Genomic DNA, 27731 nt, shown 5'->3' with positions numbered 1-27731 from the left:
GGGAAAAATGTACTGCCATGACGTGAATTCTGGGCTCCTGAACCTCTGATCCAGAGCTACAGAGTTCAAAGTCCTGAAGCTGTTGTAAGAGAAGGTTTTCAACCTCACAGCTGAAGTAAGCATCTGAAACATGTCGGAACACAGGAGGGCAAGAAACCAAGCAGTTGTGAGCTTTGTCTTGGTTGCACCTCTAGTTCATCTCCTCATCCATTCCCTTCCACCGACTATTTTTCATGAACCTCAAGAGCCTCGTGTTTACCTGTCCCGTTCTAACAATCGCCAACCATCTCAAGATGTTCCTTCAACAAACCTGGTCCTCTGCAGATAGAGGACAAACAGGAACAGGAACGCTATTGGTCTCTTTCCTAACAAAAGACTTGACGTGATCCATTGTTTGGAGTCCCAAAAGAAAGTGATGTCCCAAGCATGGCCAACTGAAGCAGAAGCGTCATAGAGTTTATAGTCACCCATCCTTGAGTTTCTTGTCAGATGAAGGTGAACTCCTTGTGGCTGGGGAGTTTATAACCCCAGCTCTCCTTCAGCTGCTTGCAAAGGGATGCTTTTTCTTCTTCCAGTTGCGCAATGCGGTGGCATTTTTGGGACACCTCCTGTTAACCAAGTAGACATCAATGATTATGACACGAGTAACATAATTTCTTCTTTCATCTGACATATTTAGATCCTTCCTGCTCTTGGAAGGAGCTTGTGGTTGCTTACTTCCCAATTCAAGAGGTCCCCTCGACTTCCTTTGGGGCCATGTTACTGAGCAACAGTGGTGGGATTCAGCCAGTTTGGGAGAACCAGTAGTTAAATTGCTGGCTGGCTCCGCCCCTTCCAGGAGTCCCCACGCGCCCCATTTTGGCTCCCAGGTAAGTGCAGGGAGGCCTACTAGGCTCAAAACGGGGCACTGGGGGTGCAGTATGCTCCCCGGTGGGCTGTTTTCACTCCCAGGAGGCTTTAGGGGGGCTTACTAGGCCCAAAATGGGGTATGGCAGGAGCGGTGGCCCCCCATGACCAGTTTTTGCTCCCAGGAGGCTGCAGGGAGGCCTACTAGGTCCAAAACGGGGCACGGGGGGGCACGTCCCCTCCATGGCCCATTTTTGCTCCCAGGGGGGTGCAGGAGGCCGAGTACTGCCTGTCACACACCCCTGGCCACGCCCACCATGGCCACGCCTACCTAGCTGGTCATTAGGGCAGAGAACCAGTTGTTAAATTATTTGAACCCCACCACTGCTGAGCAACCAAAGATTGACAAACATTGGTCCTTCCAGAATTGATGTACTCCAACTCCCATCAATCTTACACAGCTGGTAAAATTGGAGGAGGAGGATGGGAACAGTTTAGGAGCATCTGGAGGGCCACAAATCTTCCCCCCTCTACTATGTTTTCATACCACGATGTGTGAGAGGAGAAAGAGAATGGCGTGCAATCTTTGTTGCATGTTGGTGGCGCAGTGGTTAGAATGCAGCTCTGCAGGCTAATTCTGCTGACTGCCGGCTAACTGCAATTTGGCAGATCGATTCTCACCAGGCTCAAGCCTTCCATCCGTCCAAGGTGGGTAAAATGAGGACCCAGATTGTTGGGGGGCAATATGCTGTCTCTGTAAACTGCTTAGACTGTAAAGCCCTGTGAAGCAGTATATAAGTCTAAGTGCTATTGATATTGCTATTTCTCTTTTCAACTACATCAGGAGGCCCCACTGAGGCTCATGCAATTATTTGTGTTTTTGTATAAAGATTATATTTTTTAAAAAATGTATCTTGCCAGAGGACCTCACAAAACAATCTCACATAATAGATGCAAACTGAATTTTTAAATACTGCAAACAATCAGAATGTATTTGTTTATTATGGGCTATAGGTAGTCCTTGACTTGCAGCCATTAATTTTACAGCAAATTGATTGTTACCCATGAACTACCCATGTTCAAACACACACACACACACACATACCTACCTATCATGGATTCCAATACAAAATGCAGGATAGCCAGTTGAGTGGTTCAAACTTAATCAGTTTAAACCACTCAACTGTTTATCGTGTATAAACGGTTTATAAAAAATAATATAGAATAGAATAGAATAACAGAGTTGGAAGGGACCTTGGAGCTCTTCTAGTCCAACCCCCTGCCCAGGCAGGAAAATCTACACCACTTCAGACAAATAGTTATCCAACATCTTCTTAAAAATTTCCAATGTTGGGGCATTCACAACTTCTGCAGGCAAGTTGTTCCACTTATTAATTGTTCTAACTGTCAGGAAATTTCTCCTTAGTTCTAAATTGCTTCTCTCCTTGATTATTTATTTATTTGTTTGTTTATTTTATTAAACTTGTATGCCGCCCTCTCTTCCAAAGGACTCAGGGTGGCTCACAACGATAAAAAACACATAAAATTCAGTATTCAAATATAAAAAACCAATACAATCCCCTTTTAAACCTCTTCAGTCCAATCCGGCCAGGCCAAATAGCCATGTTTTGAGATTACGGCGGAAAGAGCGAAGGTCAGGGGCCATCCGGAGCTCCAGGGGCAGCTGATTCCACAGAGTAGGTGTGCCCACAGAGAAAGCCCACTCCCTGGGAGTCGCCAGCCGACACTGTCTGGCCGACGGGACCCCAAGGAGGCCCTCCCTGTGAGAGCGCACCGGGCAATGGGGAGCTGTCGCTGGCCGCAGATGGTCCGCCAGGTACCCCGGGCCTAAGCCATGTAGGGCTTTATAGGTAATTACCAGCACCTTGATTAGTTTCCACCCATTGCTTCTTGTTCTACCCTCAGGTGCTTTGAAGAATAGTTTGACTCCTTCTTCTTTGTGGCAACCCCTGAGTTATTGGAACACTGCTATCATGTCTCCCCTAGTCCTTCTCTTCATTAAACTAGACATACCCAGTTCCTGCAACCGTTCTTCATATGTTTTAGCCTCCAGTCCCCTAATCATCTTTGTTGCTCTTCTCTGCACTTTCTAGAGTCTCCACATCTTTTTTTACATCGTGGCGACCAAAACTGGATGCAGTATTCCAAGTGTGGCCTTACCAAGGCATTATAAAGGGGTATTAACACTTCACGTGATCTTGATTCTATCCCTCTGTTTATGCAGCCTAGAACTGTGTTGGCTTTTTTGGCAGCTGCTGCACACTGCTGGCTCATTATCTAAATGGTTGTCCACTAAGATCCCTCTCACATTTACTACTATTGAGCAAGGTACCATATTTCAAAGGCAAATCATATTACAGGGGAAGAATAGATTGTCTGAACTGAACCTATAAATGGTTTTCAAGGAACAGTTATGATAAGGGGAGATAGTAAATTCTACCTGCTATTGACAGATTATTTAATATTACAGTCCATCAAAGATTTCTCAATAGGTTAAAATTTGCTTTCTCCTAACTGTTCCAGATGGTGGAAAAGTTCTATTTTCTCTTAGGGGAAAATAAGCAACAACCAAAAATTCAAATAAAAAATAAAATAAAATAATAATAAAATAAAATAAATAAAATAATAATAAAATTAAATTAAAATTAAAATAAAATAATAAAATTAAAATAAAATAATAAAAAATAATAAAATAATAAAGTAAAATAATAATGATCCATAACAGTTCTTCTATTGTTAGATTTATTCACAGCACGCCAAAAAGTCCTTGTTCATTTACCAAAGAAGAACTATCCTTAATTCTCAAACCCTTAGAAGTGAATTACTGGGTCAGGTAATTAATACTGTACAATAATAATACCCTTTAATACTGGACGAAGTGTTTGTCCTAAAACCCACAAGCACACTTTCTTTGTGGGACAGTCCTGGATCCCTGGATACCACTTCTAGTAGATCAATCTGGCACCTTAGAAATGTCCCAAAGAAGCTTCTTCCAAAAGGCAATTGGACTTCCTTGGTTTTTTTTTTCCTTGAAAACAGTTCACTTCTCATCCAAAAAGCTTCTTCAGTAACTGAACTGAAGAAGCTTGTTGAAAGAAAAAAACCAAAGAAGTCCAGTAGCCTTTTGAAAAAAGCATCTTTGGGACAACCATGACCTGGATGATTGAGAATCTCCATAGACAAATACAATTTGTACAATTTAACTCGAAAGGAGATCAGTCAGCCTTGGTAGTTTACCTTCGTCAACAGGTGATTCTGCTCCTTTAGCACAACAATGGCTTGCTGGTGAAATGGATTTTCCGGAGAGGAACAGGGAACTTCCCAATTTTTGAGTGGCACTTCAGTCTGCAAAGAAGAGGGGTGCAAAAAAAATATTTATTTATTTATTTATTTACTTATTTATTTATTTATTTATTTATTTATTTATTTATTTATTCATTCATTCATTCATTCATTCATTCATTCATTCAATTTATATACCGCCCTTCTCCCCAGAGGGACTCAGGGCGGTGGACAGCCAAACTTAAAACACATATAGTACAAAAGTTAAGAAAAAACTAAAATAAATTAAATCATCGGCATTTCCAATTTAAAATTCCAGATCTGCAAAATCGAAAAGTTCCCAATTTAAAACCCAGAATCAATAAAATCGAAAATTTAAAAACCCCATTAAAACCATTTAAACTAGACCAGCTTGTTGGAATAAATAAGTCTTCAGGGCCTTTTGGAAAGCGCGGAGGTCTGAGATCAGTCGTATTCCAGGAGGTAGCTCATTCTACAGGTTGGGTGCCCCCACAGAGAAGGCTCTCCCCCTGGGGGCTGCCAGCCAACATTGCTTGGCCGACAGCACCCTGAGGAGGCCCTCTCTGTGCGAGCGTACTGGTCGGTGGGAGGTTATCGGTAATCGATAGCAGCAGGCAGTCTCGCAGGTATCCCGGCCCTATGCCATGGAGTGCTTTAAAGGTGAGAACCAACACCTTGAAGCGCAAAAAATATCACAATTTATGTGTGACTCATCACCACACTTGTATCTAGCATGAACAACTGCTGTTTTGCTGGACAAATTCTTGCCGCAAATATCTATTCAGGAGAAACCACGACCCTATTCCTACGTTTGCAAAAAGTTCTAAGAACATGGTACAATTAAAATGTCATTGGGAGCCATCCAGAGTTGGCTGGAAAGATGGGCAGCTGGGGACATTGCGCAGGTCATAAATGAGAGGACCAGTCATAAAGTTACTTATTCAGCGTCATCGTAACTTCAAACGGTCACTAAACAAGATGCTTGGTAAGTGAGGTTTACCTGTATCTGGCATCTGGCATATACTGTCACTGCGTTTTTGCATTTACCAGCTGAGCTCATTATTTCTGGACTGTCAGACTTTCCGTAGCTTGCCAATTTTGTTATCAGTAAGCTAACTACATATATCCGCATTCTTTTCTTTCTACTTCACACTTTTCTTTGTTCTCTTGCCAAGAAGTCCGGCTGCTGAGAAGTAGCCGGCAGGAACTTTGCAAAAATGTAATTATTTTAGATACTTAGATGTTTTATTTTCTTTATAACAAATAAAATGAGTTTTTCCTTAGAAAAAATATCTTCGGGGTTTATTTTCTTACAAAGGTATACACAAGGAAAATGCCACGATCCATGTCTCTAAATCAAGGTGCGATTACCCAAAAGCAGAATGGGATTAATCAGCGCCCTGACATATACTATAGGTCTGCCTTGACTACCAATCACTAACATTCTGAACCGTACGATGAACAGTTGTGTAAACTAGATAAGTCTAGTCTAATGAAGAGAAGGACTTGGGGTGACATGATATTATTCTCCCAATATTTGAGAGGCTGTCACAGAAAAGAGGGAGTCAAGTTATTCTCCTCATCCCCTGAGGGCAGGACAAAAAGTAATGGATGAAAAGTTACCAAGGAGAGAAGCAACCTAGAATTAAGGAGAAATTTCCTGACAGTGAGAACAATTAACCAGTGTAATGGTTTACCTCCAGAAGTTGTAAGTGCTCCATCACTGGAATTTTCCAAAGATAGATCAAACAACCATTTGGCCTGGATAGTATAAGGTCTCCTGCCTTGAGCAGTGGGTTGGACTAGAAGACCTCTAAGGTCCTTCCAAATCTGTAACAGGTAGTCCTCGACTTACGACTGCAATTGAGCCCAAAATTTATATTGCTAAGCGAGACATTTGTCAAGTGAGTTTTGCCTCATTTTACGACCTTTCTTGCCACGGTTATTAAGTGAATCACTAACATTCGTAAGTGTGTAACATGGTTGTTAAATGAATCTGGCTCCTCCATTGACTTTGCTGGTCAGATGGTCGCAAAAGATGATTGATTGATTGATTGATTGATTGATTGATTGATTGATTTTTAAATTTGTATACCGCCCTTCTCCCTGAGGACTCAGGGCGGTGAACAGCCGAGTAAAAGTATAAACTACAAACATTAAAATACAATTAAAAAGATATATATAAATTTGGCCCCATGATTAAAAACAATAACAAACAATTAAAAACATTTTAAAAAGTGTTAGGCCAGCCCGGCTTGCTGGAAAAAGAAGGTTTTAAGGGCACGGCGGAAGGCACCGAGATCACATGACCCCAAGACTCTGCAACTGTCATAAATATGAAGCCAAACTTCTGAATTTTGATCACATGACTGTAGAGATGCTGCAATGGTAATAAGTATGAAAAATGGTCGTAGGTCCCTTTTTTTAGTGCCGTTGTAACTTTGAATGATCGCTAAGCAAAAGCATAAACTACAAACATTAAAATAAAATTAAAAAGATATATATAAATTTGGCCCCATGATTAAAAACAATAACAAACAATTAAAAACATTTTAAAAAGTGTTAGGCCAGCCCGGCTTGCTGGAAAAAGAAGGTTTTAAGGGCACGGCGGAAGGCACCGAGATCACATGATCCCAGGACTCTGCAACTGTCATAAATATGAAGCCAAACTTCTGAATTTTGATCACATGACTGTAGAGATGCTGCAATGGTAATAAGTATGAAAAATGGTCGTAGGTCCCTTTTTTTAGTGCCGTTGTAACTTTGAATGATCGCTAAGCAAACAGTTGTAAATTGAGGACTACCTGTATTCTGTATTCTCTAATCCCACCCCCTTCAGGCCTACTGACCTTTCCAGAAGAAGTGAGTAAATTTTTCAAGCACAGGTTGACTTCCTGGATCTTGGCCAGCAGCAGGCAGCTCTGCTTAGAGTAAGAATCTCGACAATCATTCTGCAAAACAGAGCAATTAAGTCTCAAAACTGGAAATCCAATGTGTATCCCAAACATTCCAGTTCAAGAAATAAGGAACAAGAGAATTTCTTGCATTTTAAGGCATCAACCACTACAGGTAGTCCTCGACTTACAATAGCAATTGAGCCCAAAATCTATGTTGTTGAGCGAGACAATTGTTCAGTGAGTTTTGCCCCATTTTACGACCTTTCTTGCCGTAGTTGTTAAGTGAATCGTTGCAGTTGATAAATTAGTTGGTGCTGCTTTCTAAAACCCTAGTAAGACCACACCTGCAACCAATTTTGGTCACCATACTAGAAAAAAAGACGTTGAGACTTTGGAAAAAGTTCAGAGAAGAGCAACTAAGATGATCAAAGGCCTGGAGATTAAAACATATGAAGGTTAGTTGCAGGATTTGGGTTTGGCTAGTCTAGAGAAAAGAAGAAGAAATTAATCCCAGAGAGAAGCAACCTGGAATTAAGGAGAAACTTCCTAACAGTGAGAACAATTAACCAGTGGAACAGCTTTGCCTTCAGAAATCATGGGTACTTCATCACTGGAGGTTTTTAAGAAGAGACTGGACAATCACTTGTCTCAAATGGTATAGGTTCTCCTCCTTCAGCGGGGGGCTGGACTAGAAGATCTCCAAGGTCCCTTCCAGCTTTATTCCATTCCATTTTAGTGACACAGTTGTTACATGAATCTGGCTTCCCTATTGACTTTGCTTGTCAGAAGGTTGCAAAAGGCGATCACATGACTTTGGGTCACAGCAACGGTCGTAAGTATGAACCAGTTGCCAAAATTCATGTGAATTTTGATCACATGATCACGGGGATGCTACAAAGGTCATTCAGTGCGAAAAATGGTCATAAGTCACTTTTTGCAGTGACTTTGTAGCTTTGAATGGACACTAAATGAACTGTTGTAAGTCAAGGACTCCCTGTATTCTCTCCATGAAAGTCTGAAGATTTAGTTACAGATAATTACTTTTAATTTAATTGTATATTCCCTTCCTGTTTTAATTTCTGATTCCCCTTTGGCACAGTTGCTTTCCACGCAATAATAAGCGCCAGTAAGATTAGGTATTCAATAAAGGACTGTAGCATAAATAAAACTGACAATACTATTAGTATAATAGTTTGCTTTAGGCCAATCTCATTAATGGTTTTCTACTTTTCTTAAAATTACAAATATAGAGCAGAATTGTGAATGCACCTGCACTACAAGGTGATTTAGCTATTGCAGCCCTTTCCAACTACTTTATTTTTTTATTTGGATTTATTAGCCACCCAATATTGTCCAGATGTCTTAAAACATTTCATTTATTCATTTATGTATTCATTTTATTCATAGATTGCCCCAAAATGAATGACTCTTACACAGTGCAAATTTAGAAAATGAGTGAAAACATAGTCATTTAAACAAGCCTTCTGGGTCTGAGCTATAGAGATATACTATATATATATATATAGAATATATATATGTAGAATATACATATGCATGTAGAATATATGTATGTAAAATGCAGGTAGAGTTTGCAACTTTACTCTTACTGTGATTTTGTTAGAAAGTTGATTTAGTAATATTAGATATATTTATAGGCATTTTTTTCACCATAGATTGTTTTTGTAAGATAATTAGAGTTATTGTTAACTGAAATAAAACTAAAAACATCTGTCAGTAAATAAATGAATAAATTTGAAGGAAAGAAAGGAACTCAACAAGGGCGACGAATCATGCTTAGGTCTGAGGTCTGTGGAACTCATATGAAGTCTTTTCAAATATTATTGTTGCTGTTTTGTCTGAGGGGGTCTGTTTTTAACTGCTGTACAATTATGTATTTGAAATATAGGTATAACATGTCCATTACGGTCATTAGTCGTGACAGTAGTAAAACAGGTCAGTCAAATGACCGACTGGATTTTAGCACCTTTTTTTGTGACAGTCATTAAGTGAATCACTACAGTTGTTAAGCGAATGCCACGGTCATTAAATGAACTCATTGTTCACTAAGGGTGCAGGTTTTGCTGAAAACCAGAAATAAGTGCTAGGTTTTTGGCAAAACCATTGTGGGACGTAAATGTGGCCTTGTTGGAGAGCGCCCATTCAAGCACGTGACTGGGAGAGGGGCAGTTGACTGTCGGAACTTTGAATCCAGGTCATAAGTATCCGCCATAACTTTGAATAAGTCACTAACTGATCGGTCGTAAATCAAGAACTACTTGTACTGTAATCTAATAAATAAATGAACTCCCTTCCACAAATGGAGTTGCCCAGAGTTGTTTGATTACAAAACGATACAGAAGGAAGGAAGGAAATTAGTTTAATAATGTTGCCGCACCTTTTACAAATGCCCATTTCCCTGAAAATAAGACCTATCCAAAAATAAGCCCTAGCATGTTTTTATGCGCGCATCTAATATAAGCCCTACCCCCCCAAATAAGCCCTACTTAAGAGCCTGCGCAGCTGGCCGCACTCCCATTTTGTCTGATTGCTCACAGTGCCATGGCCCCAAGGCAAGGCGGGAGTAGTGGAGCTGCCCCACGCACCCTGCACCAGATTACCTCAGGCCATCCACGGCTCAACACTTGCCTCGTGGTAGCAGCCCGGCCTCCTGCCCTGCTGCAAGCAAGCAGCAGTGGGCCTCCCGTACATGGGGGGAAAAATAAGACACCCCCCAAAATAAACCCTAGTGCATATTTTGAGGCCCAAAACACGGGTAACTCAAAATGGCGAGCACACCTACTATACTCTTTCCTCCTCCTATTTTCCTCATAACAATAACCCTCTGAGTTGGGTTGGGTTGAGAGAGTGGGACTGGCCCAAGGTCACCCAGCTGGCTTTCATGGCTAAAGTGGAATTTGAACTCACTGCCTCCCAGTTTCTAGCTCCGTTATGGCAAACCTATGGTATGCGTGCCACAGGTGGCATGCAGAGCTCTCTCTGCCGGTACACGAGCCACCACCCCAGCTCAGCTCCACCGCGCATGGGTGCGCGCCTCCTGCTGGCCAGCTGATTTTTGGTTCTCTGCCACGCATGTGTGGGTGGGTGGGGTGCGCGGGGGGGGGGTCGCTCGCGTATTGCATTATGGATTATAAGTGCAGGGAGGCCTACTACGCTCAAAAAGGGGCCCAGAGGAAGTGTGGGGGGAGTGCAGGGGGTTGCATATGCATGCGTGGGTTGAGCCCGGGGGGGGGGGTTGTCATGCGCGCATTGCATTACGGGTACGGGTGCACTTTTGCACGCATTTTCAGCACGCGACAACAAAAAGGTTAGCCATCACTGTTCTAACCTGTTGCCTTAACAACGGGTAGTCCTCGACTTACAACAGTTCATTTAGTTTGCGTAGTTTATTATTATTATGAAAAAAAACAAAAAGTTGTGATTTGATGTTTATGCCTTGTTTTACTGCAACAGAGAGGGTTAGAAGTCAATGTTCCTTTTTCTTTCTCTTAATCCTTCCTCACTTTTCTTCCCCCCCCCACTTCCTCCTCATTGTTTTTCTATTTTCTTTTGTATTTTGTATCTTATTTTATCTTATAACTCAATAAAAATGTTAACGGAAAACAAAAAAAAAGTGACTTAGGAGTGTTTTTTCACACTTACGACCATTGCGACATCCCAATGTTCACACAATCAAAATTCAGATGCTTGATATCCAACTCAGACCGATGACGATTGCAGGATCCCGGGGACACGTCACATGATCCTCTTTTAGCGATCTTCCAACAAGCAAAAGTCAACGGGGAACCCAGATTCACTTAACAACCAGGTTACTAACTGACAACGGTGGTAAGAAAGATTGTAAAATGAGGCCAAACTCACTTAACACATGTCTCGCTTAGCAACAGAAATTTGAGACTCAACTGTGATCGTAAATCGAGGACTACTTGTATTAGACTGTATGACATATTGCAGTCAATCAGCAGTTTGCCAACTCCACAAGTAAACAGATAGGCATGCTTTTTAGGAAGTGCAAAACCTACAATCTTTATGATGTCTTTATATAAAACCAATTTCTGTGTGTTTTTGTTATTACCCACAGGGGGGTTGGCAATCATCCGCTTTAGAGCTGCATCAGACCACACTTGGCCTGGCAACTACATATTCTTTATTGGAGTCCTGCTTGCCACACAACTCCCTCGGATTGTGCCTGAACACCCACCACAGTTGTGACAGACAAAAAGGCTACCCCGCCCTGACTTACCACCCGGGTTCCCATCTGCTTCTGGCGTTTTTGAGCTTCCAGCAGGTGGCACTGTAACCAGTCGCGTACCTGGTTAACCATTTCCAGGCCTTGCAACAAGGCATCGCGTTCTTGTTCCAGCTGCTGCATCTGCTTCAGCTACACAGAGAGAGAGGGAGGGAGGAAGGGAAGAAAGAAATGAAGGAAGGAAGGAAGGAAAAAAGAGAGAGAGAGGAAGGAAGGAAAAAGGAGAGAGGGAGAGAGAGAGAGAGAGAGAGAGAGAGAGAGAGAGAAAAGAAGGAAGGAAAAAAGAGAGAAGGGAATGAAGGAAAGAGAGAGAGATAGAAAGGAAGGAAAAGGAACGAAGGAAAATGAGAGAGAGAAAGGGAGGGAGAAAGGAAAGAAGGAAAAAGAGAGAGAGAAGAAGGAAGGAAGGAAGGAAGAAGAGAGAGAAAGGAGGGAAGGAAAAAGAAGGAAGAAAAATAAGAAAGGAAAGAAGGAAGGAAGGAAAGAGAAAGAAAGGGAAAGAAAGAAAGAAGGAAAGAAAGAAGGAAGGAAGGAAGGAAAAGAGAGAGAAACAAAGGAAAGAAAAAGAGAAAAAGAGAGTAAGGAAGTATAGAGGGAGGGAGAAAGAAAGGAGGGAGGGAGGAAGGAAGGAAGGAAGAAAGGAAAAGAAAGAAAAACTGTAATTAGTACAGCTTGCTGCTTATTTGACTCCCAGGAGAATTTCTTTACAATGACCCCGAGCACTTTTAACTAGACACAAGGTACCCTGAAAAGAGATCTACAGTATGAAGTCATCTCCCCCAAGATCCATAATTTAGGAGCAGATAGATTTGTATTCAGAAGAGTTCATGCTCAGCCCTCTGTTCCACAGACTGAAAGCACCAAGGGGGTGGACATAATCTGAGACACAAAGGGTGCTGATAGCCACAACACCAGAATTGGAAAGGAACCTTGGAGGTCTTCTAGTCCAACCCCCAAGCAGGAGACCTTATACGACTCTGGGCAAATGCCATTCAATCTCTTCTTGAAAGCCCTTCCACTGATCAATTGTCCTCACCGACAGGAAATTTCTCCTTAATTCTAGATTGGATCTCTCTTTGATAAGCTTCCATCTGTTACCGAAGAGACTCAACCTCATAACCTCATTCTGTCTACCAATTACAACAAAAATGATGTTTTCTCCTCTTCATACCCTGAAGGAGATTCGTAGCATTTTGGCTCTTCAGAAGAAGCTCAGTTGGTTGAACAGCTAATTTGAACCTCTGGTATTTTTTTTATTTTAAAATAAAATTCTACAGCATGGTAAAAACTGCACGTGGAGTTCTATCCAAATCAGTTTTTAGGGCGGCTTGCAATGGCCTCAAAATCCACACCCAGTTATAACAAACAGCGGAGAACCATAATTATGAAACTAAACAATTGTTGGCAATTCTAGCAGTATTGAAGAAACTAATAATTAGGTCTACATGAGCATGCACACATACACAGAGAGAGAGACACACACACAAACACACATCCCTATACCAAAAGAGGAGTCAGCCCAGCCTATCTCCAGAAGATCGAGAAAACACAACTCTTGATGAGACTTCCAAGAAAGACTTTGGTGACTGGTGAGCATAAGCACAATATAAATTAAGATGCTTCCAGCACTTAAGGACTTCTATGGGGAAAAAGCAATGTCCTCATTTGCAGGATTTTACCTGCCATTCCAGAACTTCGGACCAAATAAATATTGTTTAAGGTGCGTGCAGGATGGATGAGTGCATCAATCCCTGGTCCTCACAAGGACTTACCCAGATAAAGAATCGCAAGGCGTGGAGATTGCTGAGAGCCGTTCCCAGCGGGATGATGAGGATGGTGTAGCCTCCTTGAACCGCCATGGTGGACCTGCGGTGGTGGGCAGCGGAAGCACTGAGGACCCTACTTTGCTCTCCCTCACCAAGTTTTGGACTTCAAACTAGACCTCAGAAGGAAGATCCTGACTGCACCAGCTGCCAGCCAAAGCAACTGGTTGACCTATGAAGTGGTTGAGCTTCAACCTTCACTTGAAGGTCTTTCAACTGGCTGGCTGGCTGGGTCAGCTGTCATAGATATTCTGGTAGATCTTCTGCTGAGCTGGAATGTTGGGCTAAATCATTCCTGAGGTCCCTCCCAATTCTAGGATTATGTAAACCCCTTCTTTCGGCCTGCTTAGACTTCCAGACGTCAAAGCTGCAACCATCACACTACTTAGGGGTGTAAAACCCACATGGACAACTCCTCCTCCTGTTTCTCCTCGTCAGCTCTCTTCGGACCACTCTACCATCTCCCTTTTCCTTCTTAAATCCTGCTGACCCTCCTTCCTTCAACACCTCCTTCCTGCCCACTTTTGAAATATCCTCCCTCCCAGCCTCCCCTGGACTTTCTCCCTTCTAAACCCCCTTTTTCCTTCCATCTGTCTATCCCTTTCCTTCTTTAGCAGCCCCCGACTTCAACCCCTGCTGCCTCTTCATCTGTAGCCACACCTTCACGCCCTTCTCCTGGAGGCTTTCTCTCTAGCTTTCAGGCCCTTCTCCATCTGCGGTCTTCTTCTCCGTTGCTTTGTGCTGCCTGTTCTTTTTTTCCTTTTGTTTTTCATAGCCCTCTGCTTTATTCTGTGTTTCTTTCTCTCCCTCGTGACCCTTCCCCGGCCCCGGTAGAGGGTATATACTCAGTGTCTGGAAAATTCGGGTTTGCCCCACTCCGCTGAACTCAGCAGTTCTCAAAGCAGGCCGGCTTAGACTTCAGGCTTCAGTTGCCTGGGATAATGGGACCTCTAAGCCCAGTCTTTTCAGCTGCCCACGTGAGCTCGGAAATGGAAGAGGTGAGCAGCGGGGTGAGGATTAACTTCTTTGAATGTCTAAAAACTTTGCCACCAGACTTCTGATTCAGCATTTCAGCATTTTATCCCATATTTTTTCCCCGACCCAAGTGGGACAGGGAAAATGGCTCGTGAGAACAGGATGGAAAAAGTCAGGGGAAAGATGCAATAGAAGAAAACTGCACTTAAGGCCAGCCCAAATGATACAATTCTTTCTTTTCACTGTCCTTATGGCTTGTTTCAGTATTAACTTAAGAAACTTTTAAGAGAGCAGAGCATACAGGGGTGTATGAGTGTGTATGATTTTGTTCCACAATGCATGAAACTGATCTGTATTTCTTAAGTGAGGAGAGGACAGGAGAGGAAGAAAAGAAGGGAAGGGGAGAGGAGGGGGAGGGAAAGGAAAGGAGAGGGGGAGAAGAGGGGAGGGAGAGGAGGGGAGGGGAGGAGAGGAGGAAGGGAAGGGAAAGGAAGAAAAGAAGGGAAGGGTAAAGGGGGAAGGGAAGGAAAAGGAAAGGAGGACAGGAGGGGGAGAGGAGGGAGGGAGGGGTGGGGAGGAGGAAGGGAAGGGAGAGGAGAGGAAGAAAAGAAGGGTAAGGGAAGGGGGAAGGGAAGGAAAAGGAAAGGAGGACAGGATGGGGAGAGAAGCGAGGGAGGGGAGGAGAAGAGGAAGGGAAGGGAGAGGAGAGGAAGAAAAGAAGGGGAGGGAAGGGGGAAGGGAAGGGAAAGGAAAGAAGAGGAGGACAGGAAGGGGAGGTGAGAGGAGGAAGGGAGGGAGGGGAGGAGGGAGAGAAGGGAGAGGAGAGGAAGAAAAGAAGGGAAGGGAAGGGGAAAGGGAAGGGAAGGAGAGGAGAGGAGAGGAAGAAAAGAAGGGAAGGGGAAGGGAAGGGAAGGGGAAAGAGAAGGAAAGGAGAGAAGAGGAGAGGAAGAAAAGAAGGGGAGGGAAGGGGAAGGGAAGGGAAGGGAAAGGAAAGGAGAGGAGGACAGGAAGGGGAGGTGAAGAGGAGGAAGGGAGGGAGGGGAGGAGGGAGAGAAGGGAGAGGAGAGGAAGAAAAGAAGGGAAGGGAAGGGGAAAGGGAAGGGAAGGAGAGGAGAGGAAGAAAAGAAGGGAAGGGGAAGGGAAGGGAAGGGGAAAGAGAAGGAAAGGAGAGAAGAGGAGAGGAAGAAAAGAAGGGGAGGGAAGGGGAAGGGAAGGGAAAGGAAAGGAGAGGAGGACAGGAAGGGGAGGTGAAGAGGAGGAAGGGAGGGAGGGGAGGGGAGGAGGGAGAGAAGGGAGAGGAGAGGAAGAAAAGAAGGGAAGGGAAGGGGAAAGGGAAGGGAAGGAGAGGAGAGGAAGAAAAGAAGGGAAGGGGGAAGGGAAGGGGGAAAGGGAAGAGAGAGGAGCGGAGAGTAAACTTTTAGTTAACCCCATGGAATCATTCTCTGGATCCCCCTACCATTTCATATTCCATGGCACCGGAAATGGTGTGTCTACGCGATTCCTTTGGAATCATCCTGCATCGCCCACTTTGGGACAAGAAGCTGTTTGTGCTCCTGGATCGAGTGACTCCTTTCCCATCAGATTCTCCTGGAGAAAGAGACAGAGAAGGTTACTGGAGGTTTTTTTTTTGAGATTCCCTCCCCCTTTAACTATGAACTATTTGGTTATATTTTTGCCAGATGATTTTACAAAAATAAAGGTTCTTGTACAGGTTTGAAGGCATCAAAAACACAGATTCTAAGACGCCACGGACTTATTCTGAATCAATTTTCTTAATATGTTGTTTTGTTCTTGTTGACATGATCCTACGTATATCTGATACGTTTCATTCAATAAAACTAACACAGGGACTGTTTTCTTCCTGAAAGCTGCAACCTCCGATAACGGTCATTTTTGGAGATTCTAGGTGGCACCTTGAGATGATTCATTTGGACCAAGCGAGCCTTCTTCACTCCTCTCATCTTTCTTGACAGGAAACCAAAATCTTGAGCAGACCTCAGCTGAGTCGATCCCTTCATTTTTCATCCTGCCCAAACACCCTTAAGTGGGATTTTTCCAAACACAACCATCTTTCTTTTTCTCAATAGCCAGTTGAGGAAACCTGTGAGATGAATAGAATAGAATAACAGAGTTGGAAGGGACCTTGGAGGTCTTCTAGTCCAACCCCCTGCTTAGGCAGGAAACCCTATACAATTTGAGACAAATGGTTGCCCAATCTCTTCTTAAAAACTTCCAGTGTTGGAGCTTTTACAACTTCTGGAGGCAAGTTGTTCCACTGATTAATTGTTCTAACTGTCAGGAAATTTCTCTTTAGTTCTAAATTGCTTCTCTCCTTGATTAGTTTTCACCCATTGCTTCTTTGTCCTGCCCTCAGGTGCTTTGGAGAATAGATTGACTCCCTCTTCTTTGTGGCAGCCCCTGAGATATTGGAAGGCTGCTATCATGTCTCCCCTAGTCCTTCTTTTCATCAAACTAGACATACCCAGTTCCTGCAACCATTCTTCATATGTTTTAGCCTCCAGTCCTCTAATCATCTTTGTTGCTCTTCTCTGCACTCTTTCTAGAGTCTCCACATCTTTTTTACAGCATGGCAACCAAAACTGGATGCAGTGTTCCAAGTGTGGCCTTACCAAGGCATTATAAAGTGATATTAACACTTATAAAGTGAATTAGCCCCATCACACAGAGATTACCTAATACTGCAGATATTGAGTATCTATAGAGATTCTCAATCACCCACACAATGGTTGTCTCAAAGGTGTTTTCCCCCCCAAAAGTCAATTGGATGTTCTTGGGGTTTTTTGCCTTTAAAAATGTTTTTCTTCTCATCCAAGAAATTTCTTTAGAATCACATAACACTACATGTTCTCATAACAAAATAAGAAATATTTCACAAAATTAATTTTAAAAGCAAATATACTTTCATGAAATAGATGAGAATGGGTATGAAAAAAATAGAAGGGAATCCCCATTTCTCCCACCAACCTAAACTAGTATTAATGTGCCTTTAACGGCACAACCACAGAGATAGTAAAAAGGGTGATGAGGTCCTTTTTGATATCTAATTAGCTCTTTAATTAAAGCTGCTATTTACAAGAGCTAATAATTGATTAACTGAGCCAGAGGTGGCTTGGGCCTGATGAGATTCATAGCTGATTTCCTAAAGGCAGAATTAATGAATAAAAAGCTGTTCATCGCATACATGAAGATTATTCATTCCTTCGTGATATCCTGTTTATTCTCTTATTTAAGAAAGATAGATTGATTACTTGTCATCAAGTCAGTGCCATTTCCTAGCAACCACATCAATTTTCTCCATGATGATCTGTCCCTAATCTGGTCCTTCAAGACTTCCAACAGTCTCCCTACCGCTACTTGATAGTAGTCATCCTCTTCTCTTTCTTTCCATCTTTACCATCATTAGAGACTTAAAGGGGGTCAAGCTATTCTGCAAAGCACCTGAGGGTAGGACAAGAAGCGATGGGTGGAAACTAATCAAGGAGAGAAGTAATTTAGGACTAAGGAGAAATTTCCTGACAGTTAGAACAATTAATCAGTGGAACAACTTGCCTCCAGAAGTTGTGAATGCTCCAACACTGGAAATTTTTAAGAAGATGTTAGATAACCATTTGTCTGAAGTGGTGTAGGGTTTCCTGCCTGGGCAGGGGGTTGGACTAGAAAACCTCCAAGGTCCCTTCTAACCCTGTTATTCTATTCTATTTCTCTAGAGAGCTGGGCCTTCACATAATGTATCCAAAGTGGGATAATTTGAGCTTGGCTGTTTATCATTTGTAATTTGAGCTTGGTCATTTTGTGCCTCTAATGAGAATTCTGGTTTGTTTTGTTTGATGATCCATTTGTGATGACCCAGTAGCAAAGGAAAGTAGAACCCATCCCTGGTGCTGAAGCTTCTGCCAGATCATAATTTGTCCTAAATGGGCTGCCGTTGGTTTGTGCAGCCCTAATGTAGGCACTATTGAATCTGGGAAGCTGATTTAATCCAATATAGGTACTCCTCAAGTTATGATGGTAACGGAACCTGCCCTTCATGGTTATAACTTGTGACAGCCATAAATCGGGTCACCCATGTAACTGGGCCAATTTTATGACCTTTTATTTTTTGGTGGCAGCCATAAAGCCACCATAGCGGTCATTAAATAAACCAAGTAAATCACCATGAACAAGTCCGGTTTTCAGCAAAAATCTTTGTTAAAAATACAATCACATGACTGCGAGGACACAGCAAAACAGCCATAAATGCAACCTGGCTGCAAAGCGCCAGAAGTTCAGTGACATGGGGATCCAGCTGTCAGAAAGTCGAATCCAGATCACAAGCACTCCCGGGGGGCAGCCTGTCATAACTTCAAACCAGGGGTGAAATCCAACAGGTTCTGACAGGTTCTGGAGAACCGGTAGCAGAAATTTTGAGCAGTTCGGAGAACTGGCAAATACCACCTCAGGCTGGCTCCAGACTGGGGTGGGAATGGAGATTTTGCTGTATCCTTCCCCCAGGAGTGTGGAGGGAATGGGGATTTTGCAATATCTTTCTCCCAGGAGTGTGGAGGGAATGGGGATTTTGCAGTATCCTTCTCCTGGATTGGGGTGGGAATGGAGATCTTGCAGTATCGTTACCCTGGAGTGGGATGGGGTGGGAATGGAGACTTTGCAGTATCCTTCCGCTGGAGTGGGATGGGAATGGAGATTTTGCAGTATCCTACCCCTGGAGTTGGGTGGGAATGGAGATTTCGCAGTACCCTTCTCCTGCCTCGCCCACCAAGCCACACCATAACCACCAAGCCACGCCCACAGAACCAGTAGTAAAAAAATTTGGATTTCATCACTGCTTTAAACGGTCGCTAAGTCGAGGACCACCAATTTCACACAGCTCTCGTCTGCACCTACATCAGGAAATTCTGGAAGAAATGGTCCCAAATCCAAGTCGGTTAGTGACGTAATGGTGCAAAGGCCCATGACATGAAGGGGCACAGGTGCGCGAAACCGGGAAGGCTGCCCGGGTCACCCCCTTGATACATGAGGTCCCCTGGGCATCGGACGAGGGGTGCCAGCCATCAGCCATGGATCATGGGGCAGCTGCTCAGCGAAACAGGTCTGGGTCAGCTCGACAGGTGGAAGGACGTCTGAGGCTCTTTGCCAAATGCTTGAAGTCGCCGCCACTGTCTCCCCACTGCACAGACCGCAGCTGAGGGATCAGCTGTCGGCCGGAAGGCCTAGCGAAGCGCTTCCATCGCCAACGGGATATTCTCCACACGATGCTTAACAGGCCTCTTAAATCCCTCGCCCAATCAGAAGCGTGCTCTGTTTATTTTTGCTTCCCGCTCTTGACTTAATTCATTGTGGCAGGCGTTTGGGCAAATCTTCTTTTGGATCAAAGTCGTGCGGAGCAAAACGGCTCCTTTCCTCCATGAATTCAATTAAGGGAAAACTGACGGTTGGCAAAGTAAACGCAAATCGGCCTTCTGGCTAGAAAAGGCCGGGACTGCTAGGAGGAAAGCACAGGTAGCCCTCGACTTACAACGGTTCGTTTAGCGACTGTTCGAAGTTGCAACTTGTGACCGTTTTTCACACTTACGACCATTGCACCCCCAAGGTTACGTGATCAAAATTCGGATTCTTGGCAACTGGTTCCTATTTATGATGGTTGTAGTGTCCTGGGGTCACGTCATCCCCCTTTTGTGACCTTCTGACAAGCAAACTCAACAGGGAAGCTGGATTCACTTAACAACCATGTTACTAGCTTAACAACTGCAATGATTCATTTAACAACCGTGGCTAGAAAGATCGTAAAATGGGGCAAAACTCACGTAACAAATGTCTCACTGAACAACATAAATTTTGGGCTCAATTAAGTCTAGGACTATCTATGCTAACTTTGTCCATTCCTCTGTCCACTTTAATAATATTCTTTCCTGAATCTAGTGAACCCCAGAAAGGTTAGGGTGACAACTCACAATCAGTGGTGGGTTTCAATTTTTTTTACTACCGGTTCTGTGGGTGTGGCTTGGTGGGCATGGCAGGGGAAGGATTCTGTAAAATTTCCATTCCCATCCCACTCCAGGGGAAGGATACTGCAAAATCCCCATTTCCTCCCAATCAGCTGGGACTTGGGAGGCAAAGAATAGATGGGGGCGGGGCCAGTCAGAAATTTTACTACCAGTTCTCCGAACTACTCAAAATTTCCGCTACCAGTTCTCCAGAACTGGTCAGAACCTGCTGAAACCCACCTCTGTTCTCAATCCATCCAAAATATCCTGGTAAACTCTTCTTATGAGCCCTCCAATCTAATGCCTTGCAGATGCATCTAAAGTACAAGCTCCATCACTCCCAAGCAAATAATTGGCATAGATCAAATTCCTTCTTGGATGTTTGAAAGCCCTACCCAGGGATCACATTCCCAAAAGTGAGTGAGGCAAGGACAAATCCAGCAATAGATATAATAATTTAAATTAAAATTCTAATCAGTTCAAAATAGGATGGCTCCCTATGCATTCAGTGATTTACCTCCTCTCATCTTAAAAGGATAAATCAGCAAAAATAGTTGATTTAACTGTGCCTTTCTATTATCCAAGGATTGCCCATAACACAAGGAAAAGCAGATTTAGATACAGCTCCTAAACCGCAAATGAGAAGTCCAAAGGAATGGAATTGGAGCCTAACTTCAAAACAATAATATTTATCAGACAGATAAATTAGACTTCCAGAAACACTATAGGTCAATCTCTCATATCATGAGCTACTTTCAACCCACCCCCACGTGTTGCTGATATTGTCTCCATCCTGCTTAGCTAAAGGCTGGCTGGGAAGATAGGAATTGCATTTTAACCAATTGGAGAAATTAATGTGGTTTTTTTTTTCCGCTTGCAAAAAAGCTCAGGCACAGATAGTTCCGATCGGAATCTCTTTGACGGTTTTATGATGTCTGTTTCTTTTCTGTGTTCTTTTTATTTTATTTTTCTTTCTGTTTCCTCTGTAGCTACATTACTCGCAAATCCTTTTGGGATGACAATGAAGTGGTGATATACGAACACAACTAATAAAGAGAAAAGGAAGGAAGGAAGGAAGGAAGGAAGGAAGGAAGGAAGGAAGGAAGGAAGGAAGGAATTACGGTGTTGATCTTTAACAAATCCAATTCCTGGATAAGGAAAGGAGTAATTGAGAAGGAAGGAAGGAAGGAAGGAAGGAAGGAAGGAAGGAAGGAAGGAAGGAAGGAAGGAAGGAAGGAAGGAATTACGGTGTTGATCTTTAACAAATCCAATTCCTGGATAAGGAAAGGAGTAATTGAGAAGGAAGGAAGGAAGGAAGGAAGGAAGGAAGGAAGGAAGGAAGGAAGGAAGGAAGGAAGGAAGGAAGGAAGGAAGATAAAGTACAGTGTTGACCTTTCTTTCACAAATCCAGTCCAGGATAAGGAAGTGGCAAAGAGGGTGCCCAATGGAGAAAGTGCAGAATAAAGGAAGCCCATCTGCTTACCAGAAGGAATGGAGAATTGGGAGAGAAAGGAGAACCCCCCTCCCTATTGTTAATTCTGCAGTTTTCTAATCCCACTCCCACCCTGCCGGCCTCTGGTCTCTGCATGGCCCATTAAGGAAAGCTCCTTATCATTGTGGGGGAGTTGGATCAGAGCAGCTGGTAAGAGGATTGGTTATCTCTACAGCCTGGGGAGCCCGGCTTAGGTGCACTCAATCCCTGGCCGTATGTTGTCGGCTTGTTGGGGTCATGTTGATGCCGGGTGGGGGAGAGAAGGCTTTTGTAGAAAGAGAAGGAGTTAGCCCATCACATCCCTAGCTAGTATTTGTCTTAACAAAAGGAGAATATTTGTAGCTCAGAGTTAGAATGAGGGGTCCTTGGTGTTCTCTGAGCTTCCTTGTTTTCTTACAGACCTCTCATTACCAAACTAGGTAACATTATCAGGGCTAGTAAGGAGTGGGATTTGCTATCAGTTTATATTCTAATGGGTTCCCCTGTCAGTGTTGATGAGGATAGTCTTACAAGTTCTTTGGTTAGATTGTTTACTGTTGGCTTGTTTGGCCAACAGTTCCTTGATTGGGGTATTTTTTTAGTTTTGGACTGTTGTCCTGATGTTAATCTTGGAGTTAATCTATGCTGATTGCTGGTGGTCCTTTTTGCTTGTTGATTTATTCTTTGTACTATTTATCTTTTCCTTCTTATCTCTCCAACTGCAAAGTCTTCCCTTCTGTTATCCTATCATGGGCCTTTTTCCCAATTTCCACCTCATCGTGGCCCAAGTAGGCTCTTCTTTCTGACATGTCTCCATGAGACTGACTTCATCTGGTCCAGGGGCCTCTAGCCTTGGCAACTTTAAGACTTGTAGACTTCAACTCCCAGAATTTTTCAGCCAGTCTTCTCCCTCACTCTTCTGAACCTGGAGACAACCTGAAGGCATGTGAAATCTGCTAGTTCAGGGCAGTGTGGGATTCAACATTTTTTGCTACCGGTTCTGTGGGCGTGGCTTAGTGGGCGTGGCATGGCTTGGTGGGTATAGTTTGGTGGGCATGGCAGGGGAAGGATACTGTAAAATCTCCATTCCCACCCCACTCCAGGGGAAGGATACTATAAAATCTCTATTCTCTCCCCACTTCAGGGGAAGGTTACTGCAAAATTCCTCTTCACCTGGGACTCAGGAGGCAGAGAATAGATGGGGGCGGGGCCAGTCAGAGGTGGTATTTACTGGTTCTCCGAACTACTCAAAATTTCCACTACCGGTTCTCCAGAACTGGTCAGAACCTGCTGAATGCCACCTCTGGTTCAGGGGTGTCAAACTCAATCCCATTGTGGACCACGTTGGGGTTTTGTTTGCCCTTGGGGGGCTGGGGTGGACGTGGCCTAATCAACGCAGCCGACTCGGTGGGCGTGGCCGGGCCCAGGATGGCAGGGGCTGGTCCCTCGCTGTCTCTGAGACAACTCCGTGGCCTCTTCTGGGCCGGATTCAGCCCACGGGCCGCATGTTTGACACGTCTGTACTAGTTTTATTCCTTTTAATTTGGAGGAAAGTCAAGGAAAATAATTTTAAGCAAAGGCCACAGAGGGAGGAGTTGTGACAGCAACAGTTTTGTGCCTGTGTTATGCCCTGCTGGCCCACTCAGAGATGTTGTTTTCCGTGAAGATTTAAATATAAAAATGTCCTCAACATTCATTCAGTGACCGTTTAAAGTGACAATGGCAGTGTCTTACGGCCAATTTTCACACTTGCGACCATTACAACATCCCCATGATCACAGGATCAAAACTGGGGCGCTTGGCAACTGATGTGTACTTATGACTGCTTGATTCACTTAACAACTGCAGTGATTTGCGTAACAAGCATAGCAAACAAAAAGTCGTAAAATGGGGCAAAACTCACTTAAAAACTGCATTGCTTAGCAAAGGAAATTTGGGGGTCAAGGGTGGTTGTAAGTCAAGGACTACCTGTAATGATGGTCACACTTTCTGACTTTTAAAATCTTCTGCTTTATTTAAAGAGTACTTTTATGGTTTAAAGAAAGATTAAAATCAGAGAAGTCATTGTACACTGATTGGCCTTATTGCATGAATGAATCTGGCTCATTTTAAATGGTTCCTTACTATGGTTTGGGTGCGAAGATAGGTGGTCCTTGACTTATGATCACAACTGAGCCCAAAATTTCTGTCACTAAGTGAGATTTGTTAAATGAGTTTTGCCCCATTTTATGACCTTTCTTGCTACAGTTGTTAAGTGAATCGCTGCAATTGCTAAGTTAGTAACCTGGTTGTTAAGTGAGTCTTGTTTCTCCATTGACTTTGCTTGTCAGAAGGTTGCAAAAGCTGATTATATGACACAGGACATTGCAACGGTCATAAGTATGAACTAGTTGCCAACAGGAGCCTTGGTGGTGCAGAGGACTAAAGTGCTGTTAAAGTAGCACTTAGCTGCCAGCTGCCTACAATTACTGAGAGTTCAAATCTCACCAGGCTCAAGGTTGACTCGGCCTTCCATCCTTCCGAGGTAGGTAAAATGAGGACCCGAATTGTGGGGGCAATAAGCTGACTTTGTATATAAAAAGAACACCGGTTAGGGGGGCCCAAAAACCCTACTAAGCAGGTATATATAAAAGTATGAAGGCTGTTGCTTAACGCGTTGTAAGCCGCTCTGAGTCTCCGGAGAATGGCGGCATATAAATCGAACCAATAAAAAAAATAAAAAACAATAAAAAGCGTTTGAATTTTGATCACATGAGAGCGGGGGAAGCTGCAATGGTTGTTAAGTGTGAAAAAGTCAATAAGTGAATTTTGCCCCATTTTTTACAACCTTTCTTGCTGCCATCATTAAGTGAATCCCTGCAGTTGTTAAGTTGGCAAGACGGTTGTTAAGTGAATCTGGCTTCCCCATTGACTTTGCTTGTCGGAAAGGTGATTATATGACCCCAGGATAACTCCAACCGTCATAAATATGAACCAACTGCCAAGCACCTGCATTTTAATCACATGACTACATGGGGAAACTGGAAAGGTCATAAGTGTGAAACGCAGTCATAAGTCACTTTTTTCAGGGGCATTGTAACTTGGAATGGTCACTACATACATTGTTCTAAATTGAGGACTACCTGTATTGTATTTGTCCATTTTCAAGGGACCCCAGTAGGATATTATTTCCTTTGCCGTGAAAAAAACTCAGCTGCTGGATTTCCTGCAATCCAAATTTTCGCAAAGGTGCTTTTTCAAAACACAACTCTTTTTCCTTGAAGACATTTTGCTTCTTATCCAAGAAGCTTCTTCGGATCAAGGAAAAAAAATCAAGAAAATCCAGTTGCCTTTTGAAAAAGCACCTTTGGGACAACCATGACCTGGATGACTGAGAATCTCCATAGACAGGCAGTCCAAATTGCTATGTATTCTTTTTTTTTCTTTTGCCTGATTTGATGGCACTCCACAAAATAAACTCTTCCAGCTCAAGGCTTTTTGTTTTAATTAGCCATTTTTTTCTGGCCTACTTTCCTGTTATTTAAAGGCATGGCACTCATCCATTCTGCCAGTCCCTAATCTCAGATGTCAGCTTCCCAATTTTCAACTGCAGGCCTATTGATCCAGCAAGTTGGAAAGGAACAGAAGGCAATCTAAATTAATTTCCCGCAGAGAAAACAGGAACACTTTCCCTCTTAAACTCTTCCTGTAGAAATCCTTCTGTGCAATCTGGGTTAGAGCATTTTCCCAGGCTGGATGGCCAAAAAAAAAAAAAAAAAAAACCAGCACAATTTTTGAAATGAGATTTGCAAAGATCCAATGACAAAACAGGAGAGCCTGTAAATCAAATATTTAAGGAACAAGTGTCCTTGTAAGAAACAGGGTGCATCTAGACTTCTTATCTCACTTTGTTTCTAGATTTAATCTAGAACTCAAAAGTTCTAAAGCTGCAGGATGACCTTAAAAATTACATACCAATAGGCTTTGATGTACGACCATATTTCTGTTGCTAAGCAAGATCATTTTTAAGTGAGTTTTGCCCCATTTTATAACCTTTCTTGCCACAGTTGTTAAGGGAATCACTGCCATTGTTAAATTTAGAATTTAGAGTAACAGAGTTGGAAGGGACCTTGGAGGTCTTCTGGTCCAACCCCCTGCTTAGGCAGGAAACCCTACACCACTTCAGACAAATGGTCATCCAACATCTTCTTAAAAACTTTCATTGTTGGAGCATTCACAACTTTTGGATGCAAGTTGTTCCACTGATTAATTGTTCTAACTGTCAGGAAATTTCTCCTTAATTCTAAGTTGCTTCTCTCCTTGATTAGTTTCCACCCATTGCTTCTTGTCCTGCCCTCAGGTGCTTTGGAGAATAGTTTGACTCCCTCTTCTTTGTGGCAGCCCCTGAGATATTGGAACACGGCTATCATGTCTCCCCTAGTCCTTCTTTTCATTAAACTAGACATACCCAATTCCAGCAACCGTTCTTCATATGTTTTAGCCTCCAGTCCCCTAATCATCTTTGTTGCTCTTCTCTGCACTCTTTCTAGAGTCTCAACATCTTTTTTACATCGAGGTGACCTAAACTGAATGCAGTATTCCAAGTGTGGCCTTACCAGGGCATTATAAAGTGGTATTAACACTTCACGTGATCTCGATTCTATCCCTCTGTTTAACATGGTCAACACGGTTACTTAACCATGTTAATTAACATGGTAATTAACATGGTTGTTATGGTAAATCTGGCTTCCCATTGTCAGAAGGTTGCAAAAGGCGATCCCGGAACACTGCAACCTTCATAAATATGAGTAAGTTGCCAAGCATCCTAATTTTGATCTCATGACCATGTGGGGGGGGGGGGGTGCTTCAACAATCATAAGTATAAAAAATGATCTAAATAAAGTCACTTTTTCCAGTGCCTTTGTAACTTCAAACGGTCACTAAAGGAAGGGTTGTAAGTCAAGAACTACCTGTAGTCCAGTCCTCCTTTGATCTCTTGCCACTCCATCTCTGGATGTTGGTGGCCACCTCGAAGATGTTCTCATTTCTCTTGCTTGTCCCAAAGGTGCTTTTTCAGGAGGCAACTGAACTTTCTTGTTTTTTCTTTGAAGACGTTTCGCTTCTCATCCAAGAAGCTTCTTCAGCTCTCAACGGATGGAGGGGGAATGGAAGGATTTATATTCCTTGCAGGCAGATGGTCATTTGCATCCTTTTAGTGGGTCGTTGAAGCACTTGGAGGTTTATCTGTGTCCTCGGGGTCACCTGAGTAGTACAAATGGTTCCGGTGTAGTCTGCAATTTTTTATTTATTTATTTTATTTTGGAAATCCATTCCTACTCTCACGCCATTCATTCAAAGAGTGTTCATCCCAAACTGTATAACTAAAAGTCCCGAGGACGCAGATAATGTGCTTCAAGGACCCTCTAAAAGGATGCAAACGACCAGCTGTCTGCAAGGAATATAAATCCTTCCATTCCCCACTATCCTGTCAGAGCTGAAGAAGCTTCTTGGATGAGAAGCGAAACGTCTTCAAAACAAAAAAACCCCAAGAAAGTCCAGTTGCCTCTTGGAAAAAAAAAAACACCTTTGGTCACCTGGATGACTGGGAATCTCTACAGAATTTCTTTTGCTTGGTTTTGCTTCTCCTCCAAAAAAAACGAAGCCCCCCCCCACCCACCCCGATTCTCAAACCCCATTATTCCAATCCTGGCCTCCTCCTCCTCCTCTCCTCTTCCTCCCGCCCCACTTACGTGTCCGACTCGTCTTCTTCACCTGGGCAGCTCCGCGTCCCCCTTCCGCCGCCTCCTCCGCTGCTCCTCCGTCTTCGGTTTGGAGGAGGGCAATTCTCAACCCGGCCACTAGGCGGGGGAAACTTAAAAAGCCCCCGCACGGCTCTGCCACTCGCTGAAGAGCTTGCAGGACCCCGGCTGGGATCTCTTGGTCCACTTGGGGGGCCACCCCAGAGTCTCCCCGACCCCAACGGCTCTCGATTTCCGAGATGTGGACGATCCCCTTGCCTTGATCGTCCAAGATTTCGAAGAGGATCCGGAGACTGTGGAGGAAGGGGCGAGGCAGGCGGGGGCCACTAGGAGGAGGGTCTTCTGCGATGGGGGGAAGAGAAGGGGTCGCCAGCCCCCCAGAATTCAT

At 43.5% G+C, this 27731-nt stretch overlaps 1 protein-coding gene across 1 annotated transcript; it reads right to left on the bottom strand.

Moving 5' to 3' along the window:
- Positions 1-485: 485 nt before the first annotated feature.
- SAPCD1 (suppressor APC domain containing 1) lies at positions 486-27731 on the bottom strand. The gene is made up of 6 exons (XM_070933422.1): positions 27335-27731; positions 15589-15719; positions 11329-11466; positions 7020-7121; positions 4105-4212; positions 486-608 (listed from the first exon to the last, which is right to left on the bottom strand). Exons 1-6 carry the CDS (start codon positions 27729-27731, stop codon positions 486-488), a joined length of 999 nt encoding a protein of 332 aa, XP_070789523.1.

This window comes from Pituophis catenifer, unplaced genomic scaffold (genome assembly GCF_029215685.1).
Source record: "Pituophis catenifer annectens isolate HBS135680 unplaced genomic scaffold, rPitCat1.0.hap2 SCAF_2, whole genome shotgun sequence".
In the NCBI taxonomy this organism is placed as follows: Eukaryota; Metazoa; Chordata; class Lepidosauria; order Squamata; family Colubridae; genus Pituophis; species Pituophis catenifer.
This window is presented reverse-complemented; position numbering and strand designations above follow the sequence as displayed.

Bases quoted from the DNA above. Each gene is read 5' to 3' on its own strand.
- SAPCD1 (XM_070933422.1), bottom strand. From the start codon at position 27,731: ATGAATTCTGGGGGGCTGGCGACCCCTTCTCTTCCCCCCATCGCAGAA. The intron at 11,467-15,588 runs GTAGGGGGATCC...CTCTCTGTGTAG, and splicing joins GTGCCATGGAATATGAAATG to CTGAAGCAGATGCAGCAGCT. The intron at 4,213-7,019 runs GTCAGTAGGCCT...TCTTCTTTGCAG, and splicing joins TACTCACTTCTTCTGGAAAG to ACTGAAGTGCCACTCAAAAA.